Raw genomic sequence first — 18,066 nt, 5'->3', positions numbered from 1 at the left:
GTTCCAATCTTCGAGTTATTTTATTTGCATCAGTGGTAACACTGTGTGTGTGTGTGTGGTTGTTTGTGTGAACCAGTGTGTGGCGTGTCTGAAAAGGGGATAGGGGTGTACATACATCATAACTAACTTGAAGTCTTCATTTTCTTCATCTTCAGCGTTCCAGAAATTCTGGTGACGTGTGAGCTCGTTTGCCCATTTGGGTTCCCCACACTATACTCTGAGAGCATAGTCAGCTTCACTCCGCTTTCATTGAGTAAGCATGCTGGGTATTTTTGTGTTTCCATAACCCACCGAACTGACATGGATAACACAGGATCTTTTTCATGCGCACTTGGTCTTCATGAAGGGGGCTAAAGGCCGAGGGTCGGGTATAAAAGCAGAGCGGCGCGTGGCACTTCAGGGAAGCTGAAGTTATTTGGTGGATGAATACGATCGTGAGTTAGGTACCAATGTCTTGAATTTATGGCAGACTTTTCCAGAGAAAATAATTGTATACGCGTTGCTTGATGTTTCCGGTAGAACACCGCGTATCACAGTCATGCACGTTGGAACCAGGCACTCATGACTCATGAAAGACACTTTCTTCACTTTTTCACACACTAAAACACCATTCTTCAGGCGACTCTGCAGCAAATGTCGTAATCCCTGTCTGTCACAGATATCATATTCATCAACATCCAGCAATAGTGATGCTCTGCTATCTAATTAAACATTTATTAGTCACAAAGCTGTTCTCCTCCGGACACGACGCGAGACCATGCCTTGACTTACTAAATGCAAGTTTTCCCACCAAATTTCTCCTCTTCCCGCAAATTTTGGTAACCTAGTTAGTCTTAGACAAAACCAAACGTGGGCTCGGGGAGCGAAATGCACGCTCACAGTGCCGTTATGTATCTGGATTTACTGGTCAACCTGAATTTCAAACAGAATGAGGCAGAGCGATGTTAAGATATCAAATAACCAAAGGGAAGTAATCGCTCTTAATGCATACGACATGTGTAATAGAGTAAGCGAGAGTTGTACGGAACCTTTTCTCCTGGCACCTGAGAGAATAACAAGCATTGAAATGAACAAGCGATTTGGATGAAAGTCGCTTGTTCATTTCAATGCTTGTTATTCTCTCAGGTGCCAGGAGAAAAGGTTCCGTACAACTCTCGCTTACTCTATTACACATGTCGTATGCATTAAGAGCGATTACTTCCCTTTGGTTATTTGATAGGTCAACCTGAAGCCAACGGTCACATGCGTAATTAACAACCGCAAACTATATCTTTTGTTCAAATTAAGGTGTCTAACAAGTCAGTTTCAACTTGTTAGATTCACAGGCTTTACATTTGGCTTATTATGGCAAAGACAATGGTCAATATATTTTCTTTAGAGAATGCAGTCGGTTTGTGTAACAAGGGTTCCGCTGTTCCAAAAGCCGGCTAGACTGACCTACTCGTCTTGAAAACGGTATCGACTTTGATACCTTGGGAACTGTAAAACCAAGACACAGAGCTACATAGTGGCGCCAATGTCTTGGGTGAAACATTCAAACATGCATACATGTACAGAAAGCAGTGACACATTTAACTCTGTGAATGGTCCCTCAAGTTCTTGGCATCCGATTGTTGGTGCGAGTTTCCACTCAGGTTCTGCACCAAGAGAGAGGGTATTTCTACTCTCCAGTCTACAACACGAAGTCAGGTTGACCGGTTGCGTTAGTGCATGGCACTGCATAACTTTCACCATGTGCTCAGTTGTATTGCACAAGTGTACAAATGCGCGCGCGCATGCGACGGCGTGTGCGTGTGTGTATGTGTGTGCGTGTAATCTGCATTCAGAGGATTTATTGCTTGTGTGAATAAATTATTGCAACTAATAATGCTTCCAAATAACCGTCAGAAAAAAAGGTGCATACCACACGCACACACACACACACACACAACACAACACAACACACACACACACACACACACATAACGGGACGTTACAGACTGAGGTTCACAAGAAAGGCACACACACCAAGGCGAGGTATGCAGTCTGCTGTTGGCTTGTTTAATCAAGCGGAATGCCTTGGCTACTGCATCCACCGGACTCGGTAACTTGAGACCTGTCGGTCACTGAAAATAGGCTCCGCCTATACCCATGGGTATTCTGGCCTGTTGGACCTCGGCCTTTAAGTCACGAGCAGGTCTGCACATAAGTTGACCTGGGAGATCGGAAAAATCTCCACTCTAAACCCACCAGGCGGCAGTGACTGGGGATTCGAACTCGCGACCTCCCGATTAGGAGGCCGACGTCTTGCCACCACGTCGCAGCGCCCGTCTCTTTATTTTCAATAACATTTGTTACGAGATGGGTGTTTTGCTACAGTTACCCCCCTTCACAAATAAGCACTTTTCTGGCTTCAGGTCTACTCCTTGTACATTTCCGTTAACAAGATCCTCTGCTAAAAACATGCAGGCTTTGAAATCAGAACTCCAAACAAAGACTACTTGTAAGAGTTTCACAACAGAAAAGAATAGCTTTATCATCCTTATGTCGCATTTTACCGTACAAAAAAACACTCATTTGGATAAGTTCAGCATTTATGAACGAAACAGACGCAAATCATGCATAGCCCGTCTCTTTCAGTGGTGAGATTGTTTTAAAAATAGCCTATGCAGATTGTCACTGCAATGATTTTCATCCTACCTATCATGAACACTGATTTTGTTTGAACACTGAACATGTCATAGAATAGAACACACAGCAATTGAGAGTTTATTGGAGGTAGTATTTGAGCAAGTATCAAACTTATCTGCAAAGGGGGGTAACCTCCAGCAAAATCTACCACTGGCATTTGTAAATCCATTTTACAATATTCATGATGCTCAAGCTTCAGCCTTGATTAGAAATACCCCACAGAAATGAACCTTGCAATCACTGGTGATAAAAAAAACCTGATATATTATTCTCAGTCTCATGAAATTTTGCAAACAAATAAAATGCCAGAAGAAAATTTAGTTCTTTTATTCATCAATGATCTTGAATGAACATTACACAACACTGCCCATTGGCGACTCTTGCACAACTGCTAACACTTGCATGTTCCACATGTTGCAAAACAGTCAAAAATACAATCAGTTAAATATAATTTATACTTTTAGTTATTTACCACAAAAAGAACTGTTCCATAAACAAAGTACACGGATTCACTAGTCAGATCTAATGCCCCTGCACCAATCACGCTGATGTAATGTAAATTGTAATACATGTACAATTACCTGCTCACTCGCACACATGGTCGTACATTAAATACAGATGGACAAAACTGATGCTTTAGAGGAACAGTTTCACTTTTGACAAATTGAGGTGTATGTCTCGTTTACTGAAAGCCCCAGCACTTGTCATTTTTTGGGGACAATTTTCTAAACATCCGCACACTCACATTCACGCTTGACTGCAGTCTTCATTTGCTCCGGATGCAATAAAATCAATTCTCTCAACTTTCAAACAATTTAAAAATATGACTTGAAATATGAATGTACAAATTGAGAGTTCTTTCTTTATTTGGTGTTTAACGTCGTTTTCAACCACCAAGGTTATATCCCGACTGGGAAAGGGGGGGAGATGGGATAGAGCCACTTGTTATTTGTTTCTTGTTCACAAAAGCACTAATAAAAAAATTGCTCCAGGGGCTTGCAACGACAAATTGAGAGTCTCACCCATGACAGCATCACAAAGTCACAGCTCAGCATCGTGATAGAATCCCCTTATATAGTTTTAAAACCCTCAATTTTAGACGTTACAATCATTACAGATCACTCACTATGACCCCCTCCCCTTTAAAGATTTGTGGTGGTCTTAGAAGACCAGACTTTTTCACATTTTATGGTAGCTTTACATGGGAGTTCCACTGCACTTGACCTGTGGTAGAATAAGTCTTTGTAGCATCCATACACAGCAGACAAATGTTGAGTTAAAAGCAGTCAATCATCAATGTCACCTCAGCTGTCCGTGCTTTCGCTGCACCGCACGTCTCAAGTTTTGCTGTAAGCCGTACAAAAGTTGTGAACAAGGTGAAAGTGTCTGGAGTCGGCAAGATCATGCTATTCCTGTAATCGGTAACGCAAAGCAGTCACTGTGACCAGAGCAGTCTGCGCTTTAACTGCACCATACTTATCCAGTCTTTGCTTTCAGTCTTCCTGTAAGAGCTCGGGCTGGCACAAAGTATAGCCATTTCATCCCCAGTCTCTGGCATCAGAGTATGGCAATGGAGAGACGCCTGTCTACACCGTGGCGTTGGTCAGTCATGCTCCATAGGTTCTGCTGTTGCTGTAGATTCTGAGACGTCTGATTCTCCCTGCGGTGTGTCTTTTGCGTCACTGTCGCTGGCTGCAGAAGAAGGCTCTGAACTCTCTGCCGCCTGCGGAGCATTGCTGCTGGAGTCAGCACTGTCTGTCTCCATGGCTTCTGCGGGCTGGGCTTCTGCTGTTGTGCTTGCTTCAGGTTGGTCATCTTTGGAAGTTGCCTCTGTGACTGGAGTGGAGGTAGGGGTGGTGGCTGCTGTAGTGGCGGTGGTGGTAGTGTCAGCTACTGATGATGATGACTGGGTGTCGGTGGTGGTGGTATCTGCTGTAGAGATTTTTGATGGTGAGGAAGCTTCCGAAGATTCGGGCACAGATTCTGATTCTGCAGCTTCAGGATGCGAGGAGGAAGAATCCGACACACTTTCACCTGCAGACGCTGAAGACACTGGGTCTGTTTTCCCTGCACTACTGGTTGTGGCATCTTCCGCACTGGCACTCGCACTTTCTCCCTCCACACTGTTGTTACCCCCCACCTCCCCCTCCCCCTCACTCCCACCCTCCTTCCCACTCTTGCCGACTGCCTCAGCCTCTGTGCTGTCTGTGTCCTGCTTGCTGTCGTCAGCATCACTGACAATGGGGGTCTGCACAGCAGAAGACGTGTCAGGCGTCGCCATGTCAGCACTGCCTTTGTCAGGACTTTGAGGCTCTGCTGGGGTTGAGGCTGCTGCTGGTTCTTTCTCGTCTGTGATGTCGGCTGAAAAAAATAGAGGACATACTTTTAGTAAAGACAAGGATATATCCAGAATAGTCAAATTATTTGTTTAATCAATTGGAATACATGGTGGTACATGTACTGTTGATCTGCCCGGTCAACCACTCCTTGATAACAACCACCTGACCATTGTGATCACCCCAACATGCTTTTTTCCTATATATGTGCACGCCCACGATTCTGGGTAACAGTTACAAAATCAGTTAGTGACTAACTTTGCTGGTCTATAAACTTGCTCTCACAAAGCCTTGGACTCAGTTGATGGTTTCATGTGGTGTATGACATTGACAACTTTTTCTGATGAAATAAAACGTGTTTGCAAAAAAAGCTGTGTGTGAATTTTTGACTCACATGCGAAGCAAAAGTGAGTCTATGTACTCACCCGAGTCGTCCGTCCGGCCGGTAAACTTTAACGTTGGATATTTCTTGGACACTATTCAGTCTATCAGTACCAAATTTGGCAAGATGGTGTATGATGACAAGGCCCAAATAAACATACATAGTATCTTGACCTTGCTTCAAGGTCAAGGTCGCAGGGGCCATAAATGTTGTCTAAAAAACAGCTATTTTTCACATTTTTCCCATTTTCTCTGAAGTTTTTGAGATTGAATACCTCACCTATATATGATATATAGGGCAAAGTAAGCCCCATCTTTTGATACCAGTTTGGTTTACCTTGCTTCAAGGTCAAGGTCACAGGAGCTCTTCAAAGTTGGATTGTATACATATTTTGAAGTGACCTTGACCCTGAACTATGGAAGATAACTGTTTCAAACTTAAAAATTATGTGGGGCACATGTTATGCTTTCATCATGAGACACATTTGGTCACATATGATCAAGGTCAAGGTCACTTTGACCCTTATGAAATGTGACCAAAATAAGGTAGTGAACCACTAAAAGTGACCATATCTCATGGTAGAAAGAGCCAATAAGCACCATTGTACTTCCTATGTCTTGAATTAACAGCTTTGTGTTGCATGACCTTGGATGACCTTGACCTTGGGTCAAGGTCACATGTATTTTGGTAGGAAAAATGTGTAAAGCAGTTCTTAGTGTATGTCATTGCTAGGTTTAGTTATTTGACCTTGACCCTGAAGGTCAAGGTCATGTAAAGGTCAAGGTCAAGCATGCGAGTCGTATGTGTCTCATGATGAAAGCATAACATGTGCCCCACATAATTTTTAAGTTTGAAACAGTTATCTTCCATAGTTCAGGGTCAAGGTCACTTCAAATTATGTATACAATCCAACTTTGAAGAGCTCCTGTGACCTTGACCTTGAAGCAAGGTAAACCAAACTGGTATCAACAGATGGGGCTTACTTTGCCCTATATATCATATATAGGTGAGGTATTCAATCTCAAAAACTTCAGAGAAAATGTGAAAAATGTGAAAAATAGCTGTTTTTTAGGCAACATTTATGGCCCCTGCGACCTTGACCTTGAAGCAAGGTCAAGATGCTATGTATGTATGTAAAGTCCCACCCCTGGAATGTGGCAGGTTTCACAGTATTGCTTTGGTCACTGGATCGAAAGTTTGTATGCTTATCATTTCTGTTTTAGATTGCATTGTGTAACATGCTTGGTATATTTTTGCTTGTGGTGGAATAAAGACATAGAAAAGACAATGTCAGCGCATTTTGTGTTGTTTGTGCTTTGTTACGATCTAAAATAACATTGCTATCGTTCAATTTGCGACAGACGTGATTTCCCGATTTTTACCATCACGTAATCATGAGACACAAAAAGTATCAACCCACACAGGTTTTAAAATCAAGACCTGATAATTGTTTGAAAGGAATGAAATTCGAGTCATAATCATATAAACATTTGTAAAAAAACAATTTTGTATGACTTTATCGTGACGTCGAAAATCACCGCTCCTGCTCGAAAGCGTCGGTCGGGAGAAATACGCCACGACGGGAAACCAATTTACCTCCTAGTTTTTGCATACGCACTATTTTCTTCCACAAACATATCGATATGTTTTTGTGTGTAAATAAACATACAGAACAGAATTACGGCAATGGAAATGTCAAATTCTTGTTTTGGAACTGAAAACGAATATTGCTATCGTTATCCGGGGGGTGTCGGGTGAAAAAAAACCTGATAGCAATTTTTTTTTTAGTTGAGGTTATTGTCTCGTTTTCACAGTTATGACCTTGACACGTATTCCTACGCACGCGCCATTTTGAACTCGTTCGACTGATGAGGCATTTTGCTGCTAAGTTTGCTTTGTTCTCTTTAAAAACTGAATGAAAGTGTGTCTGTCACCAACGATAGCGTTTTCCAACGATCGCGATGCACTCATTTTAGGCAGTTTAGCGCTTGTTTTGAGCTGAAAAGGTTGTTAATTTGCATTCGCTTTGATAGATAGCATGAAGGATTGTACTGGGTTTGAACTTACGCTCGTGATGGTTCCACTCTCTTCTCAAATTTGATCGTAGGGTAAGAAAAATGCTGGAGGTGGCGAAATTGCGCTATCGTTGGAATTTTGCCTTGACAGTCAAGTTTGGTTCAGCGCTATCGTTTTAAGCCTTTTTATAATGTAAATATTGATCAGATTTCATTTATTAAGCTCAATAGCAATACTGTTAAACAACTTAAAGTGTATGTAGACCATAATTGCTTTTGCCAATGGCTGTGTGTCTTCAGAAACTGTTTATAATTTGGTCAAATTTAGGGGGGGGGGGGGGGGGGGGTGGGGGGGTCATATCGGTGCTTATATGTCAGCTGACAGGTGTCCGCTATCCCTGATAGGGATTTTTTTGCATTCATTAATGATTAAACTTGCAAATAAATACATTTTTTTTTGTATTAAATGTTTGCTACTGTTGTGAAAATGTGAGGTGGTGTGATGAAAACCGTGAAACCTGCCATGTGGACAAGCCTGTGTAAGTTTGATTATTGACACTTTTTTTCAATGTGCTCATGTCCCTTAACTGTTACCCAGTATCATGGACGTGCAAATATTCACCTTTCCACAATGACTATCGGTCCATGAGGAACACTTTTGGTCAGTCCCTTGCGTGGTTGTTATAGACTCTACCTAACTACCTCTACCTGTGATGAGGTTTGGGATAGGAGGTATACTTTTGTCAAATCAATTGACTCATGAATGACAGAAATTGTACTTTACTGACAGATGTAAAGCTCACAGCATAGTCACTATTGTATACATTTACAATACAGCTGATAAAGAAAAGCAGATCACTTACAATTCCCATCTACGCTGCCGGCAGAAGTTGGCTCTCCGCTCCCGACAGAAGTGGGCTCTCCGCTCCCGGCAGAAGTGGGCTCTCCGCTCCCGGCAGAAGTGGGCTCTCCGCTCCCGGCAGAAGTGGCCTCTCCGCTGCTCTCCGTCACCTCTGCGTCTTCCTTGGACACCTCTGCTGCCACCGGCGGTGTGTCTACAACCGTCTCCTCCACCATCTCCGGTGCTGCCTCCTGCGTTATTGCTGTTGATGTAGTTGCTGCTGTCTCCCCTTCCTCCTCTACCCCCACCATTTCCTCTGCTGCCACCTGCTGCTCAGAACTGTCAACCGTTTCGGCCACGCTGGTCACTGGAGTGACCACTGAAGATGTGGTTGGCTCTGATTTAACAGCAGAGTCTGCACTGGCCACGGCGCCAGAATCACTCTCTGTTCGGACCTCCACGCTGCTCGAGACACTGTGGTGACCGTTGACCTGTGCAGATGATGATGCAGATGATTCCTCGGAGGTAGGAGTGGAGGTGATACTGGCGGCAACTGCGTCTTTGGGGTCAGGGAGGTCAGAGGCTTCCAGCAGGGGGGAGGTTGAGGTGATGATGGCGTCAGCGTTGGTGGGCCAAACGGTGTTGGGGCTGGAGGAGGTCCACGATGGCACAGGGGGTGTGGCCGAGCTGGTGGTGGTGTCATCTGAGGGGGGAGCGTCCTCCACGCTGTTGCTGCTGTCCATGCCGTTCATCAAGTTCTTGCTCTCCGACACCACTTTCCTGCACAACACATGACTCTACATTATCATGTGTTCAAAGAATGGCCACTTTCATGCAAAACAATTTCTTTCAATTCTCCTGTGTTCAAACTGTGGATTGAGCCATGAAGATTGAGAGAAATACTGTATTAAAAGGAAAAATCAAAAAGAAATCGGACAACTTGAACTGTAATCCGAGTTGTCTACAGAGACTTCAACAACACCTTTGGTGAAAAAGAGATGTGTTCACCCAGTCAGTCACCGATTCCTTTTGTGCTTATGTTAACCCTTACACTGGTGCAATTCTGTAACCCATGTTACATAGGGCCAAAAAAAAAAAAAGCTTTGGTTACGGTTTCCCGACCGACCCTAACTTTTTGGGCCGACCCTAAACTTTTTTTTGGGTCCTAAAGCTAAAAATAAAATGAACCAAACACATACATACACACACAAAAAAAACACACACACACACAAAAACCCACCGAAAACGACAACACCACGGCACAGAGAAAACATCGATCGCCGGCGAGCAGACAACAACAAGCCCGACAAGGGACACCACTCCGCTTTGTACAACTCCCATATCCAAGGGAAGTCAGTCTCGTGCGTTCGTTCGTTGCGCGAACGTAAAAAGATGTCGTCTGCATTTGCAATCGTATTCGGAAAGTGCGTTCATATCGAACAAACACGACTGATAAGTCGGTACTCGAAGAGTGCAACCTTGGTGGACATTTTTCATGATTTTCATCCAACTTTGGACGGCAAACTGTTCGGGATAAAATGTGTTGGGTCGACGAAAATAAGTGCCGAGCCCGAAGACTCTTTCGAACTGGACTTTGGCATGACTCTCGAAATAGTCTCGAAAACTATTTTTATCATTTCAAGAGGGACCAACCAAAAAAAAAAAAAAAAGTTTAATCGACCTACCTACCCTATTTTTTTTGGCCATGAAACCGTAACCAAAGCATTTTTTTTTTTTGGCCTAGCCACTGGTGAATTAACAGAGAGAAAAATAAAGAAAAACGGTCATATAGGGTTTCGCATCCATGGGAGGTAATTGGAACCGACCAAACAGACTGAGCCAGTAGCGCGACATAATTATGTCGTGACAACCAGGTGACAGTATACGTAAAGTAGCGCGACATATGTCGCGACAACCAGCCTAAGGGTTAATCCACATTAGCCTTTAACATCTTAACCTAAAAAAGTTGGAAAAATTCAAGCTTGCACATAATTCTGCAGACAAGGAAAAATGAAATACTGAGAGAAGTTGAATAAATAATACATATAAACAGACATTACCTTCCAAATGGATCAACAGTGCTCACAACCAGTATATTCTGCACAGAGAAAGTCACCATTTTAAAGTTAATAAAAGCTCTGAGTGACCTATCTGATACAACCACTAACAAACTGAATAGTTTTAACAGAACTAAAAATCCAGTCCGCATATATACAATCCACACATTGTTCCATCTGGGTTGATAAAGTTTATCAAAGCTGATGACCAGCTCACATGTAACACCCTTCATTGTGTAAACTTATTATTTTTTCTCTAATCAGTATCACCATTCCCTTTAGTTTCAGTGTGACACAGCTCTCGATTACAAGAATTCACTGACAGTGACACTTTAAAGTAAAGTTAAAGGCACAGTAAGCCTCCCGTAAACCATCACAGAGCTCCCCGAGCGTCTAAATACAGTACAAGCATACTTCCATTTGAACGCTCACCGAACGGGAACATCCTGGCTGCTTTCTGTCGAGCGTGAGACATTTTCAAAGAATTTATTTTCGTAGACTTGTTCCGTTAACAACAACGGCGCCTCGTTTTTGCGCTAGACCTAACTTTTAAAATCTAAATAATAAATTGACAGCTTGTTACACAAACATTCTTTAATCATAAAAGAATTCGTTTTTCATCAAGACAAGATCAGAACAATTCGAAGTTGTGAAAGTTTAAAAAAAGAAAAGCCCGGAAGCAGGGTCACGCAAGGGTCGTAGCAGACGACGGCCGGTTTATCAGTGCAAATCGCCGTTCCTCTCAACAGTCAAAAGCCATCGCTAGAGTTCTTGTGAACCACAGCCGTTGTTTCGTGCATACAAAAAACGTGCTATTGTAGATAAGCTCACGTCGAGTCGCATTCAAATGACTAACTATGACGACTGCATTGTCAAAAGGGAAAACTGGATCACACGGGTTCACGATGGCTCAGGGGTAAGATAAACCACGCAAAAATAAATTCTTTGAAAATTGTTCGCTCTTTACGGAGGGCACCTAGGATGTTCTCAATTGGTGAGTGTTTAAATGAAATGGTGTTTGTACTGTGTGTAAAAGCCTGACCGTATCTGTGATGGTTTACGGGAGGCTTACTCTGCCTTTAAACAAATCTTATAATCAATATAATGACAGCACTTTGACCCAAATTCTCATTCTAAGGATTGTGAACATCAAAAAACATACCTTTTCGAGGCCTCTCATGAACTTGTCACAACGCTTATAGTGTCGCCTGGGGTCTGTCAGCAGCTCACACAGTCGCTGGATGGTGAAGGGGGCCCTGAAGCAAAGGCATGATTAAAGTTAACATTGGTATCATCATGGGTGGGAGCCCAAAATGTTGCCAGGACTGAACATTTTGAAAGGCTGGGGTCCAGGGGCCGCTAAGGCTCCGGCGGGGTCTAGGCGGGCAGTGCCCCCCCAGCCGAAAATGAATTTTAGCACTATAGGGAGGGTTTAGGTGGCCTCTCCTGACTAAATCTTAGAACAAACAAGCTTTTTAGAGATGCATAATATATAAATCTTGTAAACTTGAAGGTATTTGTAACTGACCAGCTGAAAATGAATTTTAGCAATTCAAGAGGGGCTATTTGAGCCTCTCCCAGCTTTAAAACTGAAAACAGCAAACAAACAAAAATCAAAAAATGGAGAGGGGGGGGATGAATGCACAAGATCAAAATCCTCTTGAAGATGTTTGGTTGTATCACTCTTGCTAGGGGGTCTACAAAAACAAGTGGTAAACAAATTTCAAGAAGGGTTTTAGAAGCTTCTCCTCGCTTAAACAAAAACTTAAAATAAGAGCTGCACAAAATTAAAAAATCTTGTAAACTTGAAGGTGTACTTGTAACTAACCAGCTGAAAATGAATTTGAGCAATTCAAGGTGCTATTTGAGCCTCTCCTGACCTTAAAACTAAAAACAGCACACACACATTTTTTAAACTTTTTTTTGGGGGGGGGGGGGGGGGGGGGAGGGGGGGCATGCACAAAATCAAAAACCTCTATACTTGAAGGTGTTTGTCAAAATCAAAAACCTCTATAGATGTTTGGTTGTATCACTCTTGCTAGGGGGTCGACAGGCGCTGTGGCAGGGTGGCAAGACGTCGGCCTCTTAATCGGAAGGTCGAGGGTTCGAATCCCGGCCACGGCCGCCTGGTGGGTCAAGTGTGGAGATTTTTCCGATCTCCCAGGTCAACTTATGTGCACACCTGCTAGTGGCTTATCCCCCTTCGTGTGTACACGCAAGCACAAGGCCAAGTGCGCACGGAAAAGATCCTGTAATCCATGTAAGAGTTCGGTGGGTTATAGAAACACGGAAATACCCAGCATGCTTCCTCCGAAAGCGGCGCATGGCTGCCTAAATGGCGGGGTAAAAACGGTCATACACGTAAAATTCCACTCGTGCAAAAACACGAGTGTACGTGGGAGTTTCAGCCCACGAACGCAGAAGAAGAAGCTAGGGGGTCTACAAAAACAAGTGGTAAACAAATTTCAAGAAGGGTTTTAGAAGCCTCTCCTCACTTAAACAAAAACTTAAAATTGAGCTGCACAAAATAAAAAAATCTTGTAAGCTTGAAGGTATTTGTAACTAACCAGCTGAAAATGAATTTTAGCAATTCAAGAGGAGCTATTTGAGCCTCTCCTGAAAACAGCACACAGGGGGGGGGGGGGGGGGGGGGTGTGTGTGAATGCACAAAATCAAAAACCTTTATACTTAAAGGTGTTTGGTTGCATCACTAGGGGTCTTCAAAAACAAGTGGTAAACAAATTTCAAGAAGGGTTTTAGAAGCCTCTCCTTGCTGCACAAAATAAAAAAAATCTTGTGAAACTTGAAGGTATTTCATCACCTAGTTTTGTCTTTGATTTAAAAAATGTTTACCGCATTAAAGGAAAATTGCCATGCTAACAAAAAGTTTGGCAAACACAGGAAATATCAGTCACCTCCCTTGTATTACACATTTTTACTTGTATCTTATGATTTTATCATTGCAGGTGGTATATTCTCAAATAATTGTTGAACCATAGCTTGAACCAAATGAGAAACAAGTTTCAAGTCAGTTTGTTTCAACTGAACACCTTCAAAAGGGCTAAACTGCTCAGGTTAAAAAAGAAGGTTTAGACAAAAACAGAAACACCCGGAGTTATATCCCTTGCTAATGCTATACACAGATGCTGCTTTTCAATTCATCATTTCAGGAGTTATATTCTAAAAAGATTGTTGAATCATTTCTTTATTTGGTGTTTAACGTCGTTTTCAACCGTTCAAGGTTATATCGCGACGGAGGGAAGGGGGGTGATGGGATAGAGCCACTTGTCAATTGTTTCTTGTTCACAAAAGCACTAATCAAAAATTTGCTCCAGGGGCTTGCAACGTAGTACAATATATTACCTTACTGGGAGAATGCAAGTTTCCAGTACAAAGGACTTAACATTTCTTACATACTGCTTGACTAAAATCTTTACAAACATTGACTATATTCTATACAAGAAACACTTAACAAGGGTAAAAGGAGAAACAGAATCTGTTAGTCGCCTCTTACGACATGCTGGGGAGCATCGGGTAAATTCTTTCTCGTCCCAACCAATATGGGACTCCCCCTAACCCGCGGGGGGCTGTTGAATCATAGCTTGAATTAAAAGAGAAATATGTTTCAATTAAGTTTGTCTCACTTGCTAACTTTCTTAAGGTCTCAATATATCAGAAGCTAAATACCACTGGTTCATAGATCAGGAATGCAAGTTTTCTCTACCCCACACCACTGAAGGTCTCTGAATACCTGCAAGAAGGGTAAATACAGACCTGTGCACACTCAAAACGCTCATCAGTAGTAAACAAACCAAATTTCAGTAGTTTTTAAAATGTTTCAGTAGTAAGCTGTAACGACAGTTCAAGACATAATTCTGCTCACAAAGCACACAAACTGGATTTTACGATCTCCAGGTTGTCTTGAGAATAACTGGACTTCCAGCACTGTTGTGCCGTTTTCTTCTTCTTTGGTGACAGAGCTGGTGTCTCCTCTTCACTATCTTTTGTTTGTTTGCTTAAAGGCTGCCATACTCGTAGCGTTCATTAATTAATTCATATTGTTTACATGTGCCAATAATGTTATAAAACTGTACCTAAGGGGATATAATAACGATTGGCTGTAGCTTTCGAACACAGAAAAAATTATTTCAGTATTGCAAAGTGGTGTTGATAGTGTCGAATGTAAACAGAACAGTCTCAAACGCCATCTTTGGTTTACGAAACGTCACAAAGTGACGTCAACGGTCTAAAAATAGCCCAAGTCCTGGAGAACTGTTGCTAAACAATGCAATAAAGAATTAATTATTTCTCGTAATTGGTAAGGACTTCAAACCTAAAACTTTGCAGGAAGCTTAATTTATACATCCCTGCAACGATGGGAAAAGCCCTGGAAGTAATTAAACTAATTAAATAGGACTATGTCAGCCTTTAACGCCCAGTCCACCACGAAGGGTTATATCAGGGCGGTGCTGCTTTGACATTTAACGTGCGCCACACACAAGACAGAAGTCGCAGCACAGGCTTCATGTCTCACCCAGTCACATTATTCTGACACCGGACCAACCAGTCCTAGCACTAAACCCATAATGCCAGACGCCAGGCGGAGCAGCCACTAGATTGCCAATTTTAAAGTCTTAGGTATGACCCGGCAGGGGTTCGAACCCACGACCTCTCGCTCACTGGGCGGACGCCTTACCACTAGGCCACCGTGTTGCGGTCTCTTCACTATCTGAATCTCGCACTCTTTTTTTCTTTTTCATGTTTCACTTTAATCACAAGTTGCCACGCAGACGCTGGACGAACTAAGTCTAAGAACAAAGACTCAATGCTGAGAACACGCGCGCTTCCGGTAAATCGGAAAACGTCTTTTCAGCGCAACGGCCAACTAATTGGTCAAAACATCTTAAAACAGGAAAAAAAACAAAAACAAAACTTGGAATTTCGGAATTTTAATTACAAATCCGTAGCACCGTATTCTGCATAAAAATAGGAGAAATTACGGAGAAACCGTAGATGTGCACAGGTCTGTATATATAAAGATGTGGGTGAACGAGTTTTCAAATAGATGGCAACTAAGATGCCACATTCCCCAAAATGACATGACATTAATTAAATCGGTCTGGGACATGGTGAAAGGTGACTGACCTGGCACAACCACATCGTCACACAAACCCAGTGTAAACAACAGCTGCCAGAGATTAAAGGCACAGTAAGCCTCCCATAAACCATCACAGATACTGTCAGGCTTTTACACACAGTACAAACACCCTTTCATTTATTTTAAACACTCACCGAACGGGAACATCCTAGGTGCCCAACGTAAAGAGCGAGCAATTTTTAAAGAATTAATTTTGCGGATTGTCTCTCAGACAATCGGACCGTGGTGCGTTTTGGCGCTACACCTAACTTTAAAAATCTAAATAATAAATTGACAGCTTGTTACACGAACATTCTTAAATCATAAAAGAATTCTTTTTTCATCAAGACAAGATCAGTACAATTCGAAGTTTTGAAAGTTTGAAAAAAGAAAAGCCCGGAAGCAGGGTCACGCAAGGTCGTGGTTCTCGTAGCAGACGACGGTTTATGCCTATCGCCAGTTCATCTGAACAGTCAAAAGCCATCGCTAGAGTGCTTGTGAACTACAGCCGTTTGTTTCGTGCATAGTCAGAGGTACATAATAACGTGCTATTGCAGATAAGCTCACATCGAGTCGCATTCAAATTACTGACGACTACATTGTGAAAAAGGGAAACTGGATCACACGGGTTCACAATGGCTCAGGGGTAAGATAAACCACGCAAAAATAAATTCTTTGAAAATTGCTCGCTCTTTACGGAGGGCACCTAGGATGTTCTCAAGCGGTGAGTGTTTAAATGAAACTTGAAAGGGTGTTTGTACTGTGTGTAAAAGCCTGACAGTATCTGTGATGGTTTACGGGAGGCTTACTGTGCCTTTAAGTTTAACAAATAAAGGTTACATATATATATAAAAAAAGAAGTTGCCAAATTCTTCTTGGGACGGAAATCCCACCCCTGCTGATAAAAAATCAGGTAGGTAGAACAGGAAAGCTAACAAATCCTTGACCTCATATCAAGAAAATCAACTACTAGAACGAAGCTCACGACCAAAGCAAATCCACACTTACCCATTAAACCTGTGAACCGCCTCCATAATACGTGACTTGTACACATCGAAGCGAGCATTCTCCACGTTCGGGCAAGGGGGCAGCTGTTCCCTTGCAAACTCTTGCCCAAACTCTGCCATCACTTCCTCCAGCTTGGCAACAAACAACGGCTTCAGCAACGTCCAGGGAAACCTGATCACGACAAAAATGCCCTTGGTATTGGTAAGTATAAATAAATGTGCTGTGACTAGTGTGAGTATGAATTATATTCTCAGAATATGGTTGGTACAGTGGCTAATGAGAAAAGACAGATCTGTGATTTAATAGAGTTGCCAAAACAAATACATGTGCTGCATGAATGAAGGGCAGACTAATTGACTTGACTAGCAAAGTTCATTATCTTCAGTCAACTTTTTTTGATTTCTTTGTAACTTCACAGCACCAACAATCAATCACTTAAGTTAGTTAACCTTAATAAAAATCATTTCTAATAGCTTATGTTCTGCCAACAGTTTGCTTAATTTAAACTTCAGACAGCTCTCTTCCCAAAGATCTTCCTCTACCTGTCTGTCTGTCTGTGAGTTTGTGAGTGTCTGACTCTGAGGGTGACTGTATGACACCGAGAAAGACAGACACAGATGACAACTAAATGCTCACACACAGTGATACACATTCATGTATACATGTATACGTTCTCATGACAACTGGTTGGTCAGTGAAAAAAGTCAAATATTACGCTAGTAGGGTGTTGTGCTACCAGTACCAGCAGTGGTATGAGACTATGAGTATGACTACTATGATACTAGAATATGACAGTTTTGGACACAGGGGATGGGCAAGGGAATGGATACCTATCTTTCTCCCATTGTGATTGCCCTTGCATAGGAAGTTCACAAATCCACTACAGAGAGTAAATCTGAAATGTGTCCATTAGAAAAATCCAGAAGTACAGGCTACCATGCAAAATAGCCGAGTACTTGTAATTCCTCTACTAGCTCGAGTGAAAAACATGTGCTTTTCGTGTTGTTTATGTAACCAAAGCTATAGATCTATGTGCTTATCAAGTTACGTTACAATATTGTTTCACCTTTATTTGGAAACTAGTTGATAGAAACAGTCACAATAACCCAATACAAATAGAAAATAATGCAAACTACGCCCATCAAATCATGCCGATGGGAGGAAATTATCGAACTCACAGCGTCTCTCCTGTTTTCGCCACTTGCTTCAAAAACTGCTCCAACAGTGGTGGAATTTCTTTTGGTTGTTTCCGTGAAAAATCTGAAACAAAATACATCAAAAGTGAACTGTTCGTTGACAATGGGTAATAATAAACAAGTTGTCCGGCAAAATAATGTATACCAACCATTCAGGGCGTCTAATAACTCCTCCCGATTGTCCATTGTTGGAGTTTGACCAGCAAATCGCACCATGAAGGTCGAAAAATGGCGTACAGGAAGTGACGACATGTAAAATGGACCGTCCTTTGGGGGGGTGTACTGTGGTTATATCTTTGAACAGTATTGACTATTGTCAATGTTGATCGTTATTTGATCAAATTTCTATGCTTTTAAACTTGAGAATGTTGTTTGTTATAGTTTGAAATATTAAAAAGGCTTTCATTTTAAGATTTTGACAAAT

The 18,066-nt window shown here is 42.1% G+C and overlaps 1 protein-coding gene across 1 annotated transcript; it reads right to left on the bottom strand.

The window, feature by feature from the left end:
• Positions 1-2,982: 2,982 nt before the first annotated feature.
• Positions 2,983-17,927, bottom strand: LOC138965100 (serine/threonine-protein phosphatase 4 regulatory subunit 2-B-like). The gene is made up of 7 exons (XM_070337228.1): positions 17,792-17,927; positions 17,625-17,706; positions 16,447-16,617; positions 11,464-11,557; positions 10,305-10,342; positions 8,267-9,024; positions 2,983-5,031 (listed from the first exon to the last, which is right to left on the bottom strand). Exons 1-7 carry the CDS (start codon positions 17,892-17,894, stop codon positions 4,274-4,276), a joined length of 2,004 nt encoding a protein of 667 aa, XP_070193329.1. The 5' UTR covers positions 17,895-17,927; the 3' UTR covers positions 2,983-4,273.
• Between the last annotated feature and the right edge of the window lie 139 nt (positions 17,928-18,066).

The sequence above is a fragment of the Littorina saxatilis genome, linkage group LG4 (genome assembly GCF_037325665.1).
Source record: "Littorina saxatilis isolate snail1 linkage group LG4, US_GU_Lsax_2.0, whole genome shotgun sequence".
Taxonomy (NCBI): Eukaryota; Metazoa; Mollusca; class Gastropoda; order Littorinimorpha; family Littorinidae; genus Littorina; species Littorina saxatilis.
Note: the sequence above shows the minus strand (reverse complement) of the source record. Positions and strands in the feature narration are given on the sequence as shown.